At 38.0% G+C, this 6,173-nt stretch overlaps 1 protein-coding gene across 1 annotated transcript in view; it reads right to left on the reverse strand.

The window, feature by feature from the left end:
• NSMCE2 (non-SMC element 2, MMS21 homolog (S. cerevisiae)) overlaps positions 1–4,409 on the reverse strand; it is a 69,902-nt gene extending 65,493 nt beyond the window's left edge. The window contains exons 1-2 of the mRNA XM_008943351.1: positions 4,392–4,409; positions 954–1,107 (exon numbers count right to left, since the gene is read on the reverse strand). Of these exons, the coding sequence (XP_008941599.1) occupies positions 954–1,107; positions 4,392–4,409 (172 nt within the window). The remainder of the gene's footprint in view (positions 1–953; positions 1,108–4,391) is intronic.
• Between the last annotated feature and the right edge of the window lie 1,764 nt (positions 4,410–6,173).

The following is a 6,173-nucleotide window of genomic DNA, read 5'->3' on the forward strand; positions in this document are numbered from 1 at the left end:
GTGGGTTTTGGATAGGGCTCCAAAAAAACAAAACTCGAGGAGAGCTACAGGACAGTATCCAGAATATCATTTTCTAATGGTATAAATCATTAATCTATGACTCCTGAAGTTCCTGAGATACCAGTTTATATTGAAATCAAAATGTAGGGTGGGAGGGAATAGGTACAGGGGTCAAGGGACAGCAAGCAGAGTAATATGACTTCAAAACATAGTCATGACTGGGGAAGAACAGCACAAATTGTGTTAGAGCTCATGAACTTTCCCAGCAACAGTAATCAGTGATATTTTAATGGCTGCTGTATGTGCAGAGCAATAAAAGCACACAATTTTTGTTAAGTTGCATAAATACTAGAACTGTTCGCTCTCCAGCTTTCCTGGTAATTCAAGCACAAATTTCTTCATATTTTAACACTTGATAAATCACGTGAATTACAAAAAACCTGTTTAAGTTCCAGCGTTACACAGTGCATGCATTGGAGCTGTAAGCCTGAGAACACACACAGGAAGCATTGCCAACAATACAGTTCTACCATTAAAGCAAAGGTCTTCTTAGAGTTACAACACATCCCAAGTTGTGAAACAGGAGCAATTTGTTTAAGTGACAAATGAAAACAGCTTACCTAATCCTTTTAGAAGATCCTATCAATTAAGGGGAAAAAAAAAAAAAAGGAAAAAGTCTTCAAATGTAAAAGCCCACCTTACCAAAAAAAAAAAATGTGAAGCACCATTTTAATTATATTTGTATTCAATGGCAGGAACTATGGAAGTCTAAATAAAGCCACCGAGGTAATCACACTGGCTTTTTTCTACACAGATACCATTTTAAATAAGATTTTCAATAAGAACAGACCTCAGTTTGTGCCATAACTGGAAGTTCTATATTTTAGGATGGTTAGTCACATCTTACCATTTAGCATTCAGAGAATCTATTTTTTAAAAAAAATTAGACTTACATTGTTTTCTCATTTCTTTAAGTTGATCCTTAAAATACAAATATTTTTCATTCCTTTGCAAATCAGAGTCATTGTTCTCGCTCTCCAGTGCTGTAAATTTTTCTTTTACTAAATTTTTTAAATCTGGTATGTTTTCTGTTTTTTCTCGTTTTATCTGTAAAGAATAAGAAATCAAATGTTATTCATTATGACAAATTTTAATACAAAGGAACAGACATCAAGCAAAAATTCACTAACAGAATCTCAGTTTCTTTTAACTACAGTTAAGTTGCCTGTTCTGAAACCATTCCCTCCAGGTAATTATTTTCAGTAAAAGTAACTATGAAACATAGAGATTAACTTCTCAGTGTCATTTAACTCAGTTGCTGCATACAGGGCATTTCTCACACTAACAACAGGGAAACTGAACCTTGCAGTCAAATTTACTTCCCTGAGTGGTAAAGGTCAACATGTTAACAACAACCAGTGCTAACACTGAATGTCCATGAAACCAAATATGACTCTGTCCAAAAAGTGAGAAAATGACTGAAACCCAGAAATACATTTTAAGGAATTTTCTAAAAACCTCCACTCTCTCACCACTTTTCAATCAGCTTTACAGAAGCTTATAATGTACATGCATGATGAGCCTGGTAACACCAGCAAAAGCAATACAGATAGCTAGTGTAAAAGGAAACCACCTCAATTTATTTGTGCTGTGTGAGTAAGAAGCATTATGCCATCCTGGCAGGCAAAAACAGAGTTTCTTGAAAAGCACTTGCTTACAATAATTGCTTCTGGAATGATCTGAAGAATAAATGAATAGAAATAAAAGGGAACTCATCACATAAGCAGTATTAAGATTTTTCAAAATTTGCAAAAAGAACTTTGGGAATCCCCAAAATGCAATAATTATAGAGTTTTCCCTTATGTTTCTCAAGCCAACACTACATTCTAAGGAACTGTACTTTCAACATGTCTTCATAACAGCTAGCTTACAGGTGGTGGGCTCTGTGCTATGCAATGATGGTCAGCAACAGCCCAAACTCTGAAAGAAGGTGGGTATCTGTCAAATCCTTAATGCTAAGCATTTTTTGAACCAGACAAAGACTTTTTCTACCCCAAATGTATGGCAAAAAACATTTCAATCTAAAACCAAAGGAGGCAAGCACTGCATCTGCTGAGCTGCTCTTCCCCAACCACACATAAAATTCTGCCCCTCACCAGATCACGGTACTATTCATTGTGAAAGAAAAAAAAAAAAGCCTATTGAGAGAAAAATGGCCCACTACATCAAATTACTTACAGGTTTGAGAGTTTACAGAGACCCTAAAAATCCTATGGAATATACTTTATTTCAGAAGCCAAAGAAATAGTAAATGTTCATGTAAAACTGGACTTTGCAGACATATAGAATGCTACATAGCCAAGAAAACTTTCCTTTTAATCGAGGCAAAGCAATCCATAGAACTATTATTTCTTCCATGAGTAAAGCAAATTTGGCACATCTGCTTTAGGCAGATGTGAGTTGTGACAAGAAGAAATATAAAAAAAAATAAATGCAGTTTTCAAAGGCATCTGAAAACATCACCTACCACAACATCCAACCTTGGTACCAAGGAGCCCAGTTACTATGAAAGACCAACAGCATGTCATCACAGATGCTCAGACTGCTGCATAAAGCTAAGCAGCAGTGTACAGTCCTTATCCCATGAGAGCTGACAAAAGGAGCAAAGGAAAAGGAAACCTCCTATGTGCAGGGCAATGGGGGCAATCACACACACTCCAGAAATCTGGCCATCAGGTGCATGCAAGCACAAGAAAGCAGCAACTAAATAAAAAATGCATTTAAATTCCATCCTTTATAAAATAATGGATTGATGTGGACAATATGTAGTGCAAACATACTCCTTTCTGCAACAACTCCATCAGGCTGTTTTTATAGACATTCCCTCTTAAACATGAGAATAATGTATAAACACAGCACCATACTCCCAAGCATAGCCCAAATAACAACCCGTCCCTAAGACTTGGCCTCATCATGAATGAGAGCACTACAGCCAGATAACATATTGAAGATCCAGATGTGTAAACTAAAAACAAACAAACAAACAAACAAACAAAGTGCTTCTAAGTTGCTGATACACAAAAAGAAATTATGTGGACATTCATCACAGACATTCATCTGTAGCAAAGACAATGTCAATAATAATCTTTTCCTCTCCACAGGGACTGTTACACATTGATATAGTTACATCAGGCACTTTTAATCTCTTTCTTGACTCATGGAAGATTTGAGTACAGAAATTCACCAGCATATCATCTTCAATTATACCCTGAGAGTGAGAGATGAAGAGAAGTGCATAGCCAATGTTAGTTCAAATAGCAGTTCTCCCAACCCCAACATCCAAAATTAAAGGCTTTTAACCATATGAGCAGAAAAAGAACAGGAACTGTAACTTGTAGTTATGATAGCAAAAAGAACAGATGTTTGAGAAGCTGCACATGAATAAGCTTTGCCCTAGCCACTGTGGAGCTAAAAAAATTTGCACATAGACATCTGTACTAACCTCAAGAGAAGAATTGTACAAAACCCTCCGTCAGCTACCTAACTATAACCACACAGCTTGCTGACATGTATCTGACAGAGTTAGCATGCTATTCACTAAAGGGAACATGAGCAATTTCACCCGTGATCAAGAAAAAAAAAGTTTTTAACACCAGCTATATTCCTACATTCCCAATAGCAACACGTTACATTGTGAGGTTAGTCCAGCAATGCTGCACATACGATGTAAGCTCAGACAACCACTGAATATAGAAACCTAAAGAGTCAGATCAGAGAGATGCTCAAAGAATATTCTTTCCTGTATTTTAACTTCTTTCACTTTTACAGTTTAAATTCAGTTTCTGTTCATCTCCAGATGATCGCTTTCATTAAAATGATTACTAGAGACTTCATTCCTCACCACACTCAATACTGTACCATCACGTATGCTATTACTGAAATGCCAGGTAGACCTTCTGGAAGGTCAACACAACACAGGTGAATAATAAGGCATGTCCACCCTCTATAATAACAAGCATCTTCTCTTTGGTGCTGCATATCCTGTTCCATGAACAGGGTTGAGAATGGTCTAAAACAACATAAATTAAAAGAAAGAGAATGTGAGATCAGTCAAAATTCCTCAGAGTGGGACGGAATTGCAACGTCTTATACACTGCAACAGCACAGCACTCTTACAGGTGCATTACAGTTTTCTTCAGTTAACACCACCCACTCTTACTCCACAGATTCATGATGGATGCAGTGATGATGAGATCACCATAACAAAGTGTATGAGGACAATCCAAACATAGAATATGGCTAAAGGACAGGGTGAAATTATCAATACTCAGGGCAACAAGTTGAGGTCATACTTCTTTTTGGTCTCAGCAGCAAGTCAGATAAATCCTTACCAGCAAACCTGAAGCCATCGGCACGTTCAATGTGCCGGTTAAAGTTACTTGACATGGCAACCATGAAAGACACGTTAAGCAAACAGCTGTTGGTTTAGTGGCACTGTCAGCCAAAACCAGCACACTAAGTAACACCTTGCAGCCATTAGTCAATCCATTGAGAGTTACATTGATTTTGAAATGGGGCGGAGGCATACACACCCTACAAAGCATCCTGGAAATGACATATAACTATGAACTGGGAGTGTTCAGGACATACGGTGAAAAGAGTAGCAGTCACAACAGCTTGTTTACAGCAACAGAAAAAGCAAAAGCATCTGCTGTGACAGTCCCATAGCAGCAAAGAACCACATGGGTATTTACATGGGAGTTCAACAATAAGAGGGAGAGCAGACATGTTATACATGACAATTAATGATACGCCATACGGGATGTACCCACAGTGGTGACAAGAAAACACATTTAGAAAAGCTAAAAAAATAACTGCTTAGAAAAACATACCTGTGGTTTACCTATCAAAAGACACATTTGCTCACGGCAGCACACCACACCACCTGGTCACAGCTGATATGTGAAAGAAGTTCCTGCGTTTGATGGGCAATGCTTATGAAATGAGCCAGTTCATGGTAGGTCTCTGACTTTTGCCAATATCTATCTGTCAGGATGAGCCTTCATTTAATAGATCCTTTCACTGGTACTCTTGTCTATTCCATGCATAAGCTGTTAGACTATGTTTCTGAAAATCAGGCTTTTCGAAAGGCCAGTTTACACAGCCTAAGACAAGGGTAAACTCAGGGTACTCTAAGGGGCAGTCTGGGGAATTTTTATTTCAGCAATTACCATATCTACCAAATAGGAAATAAATTATTTTGTTCCAGACCAATTCCAGAACCAATGAGGTCAAAGGTACCATAGACTAAAATGGACTAGCTTGTGGTATTAAACTAGACAGAGAAAGGGATCAGTGTCCAAAAGGCACTAATTACTATAACCCCATTCAGAGTTGCAGCATTTGGCAATTTGTCCTTCCAAGTATTATGTCCCAAAACAATTTACAAATGTTAGCCTCAAATACTCATTGTGACATACAGACCATCAACTATTTTACAAACGGGGAGACAGCAGCATGAAGAGATGAATAACTTGGCCTAAGGTTGCGCAAGGAGACTGTGGCAGAAACAAGAATAAATCTTGGTTCTGTGCTTTGAGCACAAAGCCATCCTTTTACCTTCTCCTTCAGCTGAGAGGAAGTTCAAATTAACAACTGTGTTTGGTTCACTCTCTACAAAGAGTCCAGGAAGAGCCTGTGGCTGCTTGCAGACTTTGTGATAGAAGGGCAGCATTCTGAGAACCACAAAAATGCTCCACTGGACTTTGCATTGCAGTGGTGCAGCATGTGACACTCCATGGTTGTTTTTCAGCCTTTTCTTTCTTCTTCCTCTAGCACATAAATTCTTTAGCTGCATATTTTTAATCCTGTTGCTGTCTCCAGGTACCCTTTTTCAGGACTATCATTTATGTCCCTTGGTTTCTGGGAGTTTACCAGTGCCACCCATTTTATTTCTCAGAAATTTGTTGCCATAACTGAACCACGCTGAGGTTTCCTCAAAGCAGTGACACAATCTGCAGAAGAACTATCTTCATAAAGAATCCAGAATTCCCACCTTAGTTTTCAAACCACACATTATTTGTTCCCTGTAATTTGAGATCTACAAAATATGAACTTTCAAAGTTTATGGATGTTATTGACACTTGGCGTTTGTGAGGCAAAGAAACATTCCT

The sequence above is a fragment of the Merops nubicus genome, unplaced genomic scaffold, assembly GCF_000691845.1.
Source record: "Merops nubicus isolate BGI_N331 unplaced genomic scaffold, ASM69184v1 scaffold4797, whole genome shotgun sequence".
Classification (NCBI taxonomy): Eukaryota; Metazoa; Chordata; class Aves; order Coraciiformes; family Meropidae; genus Merops; species Merops nubicus.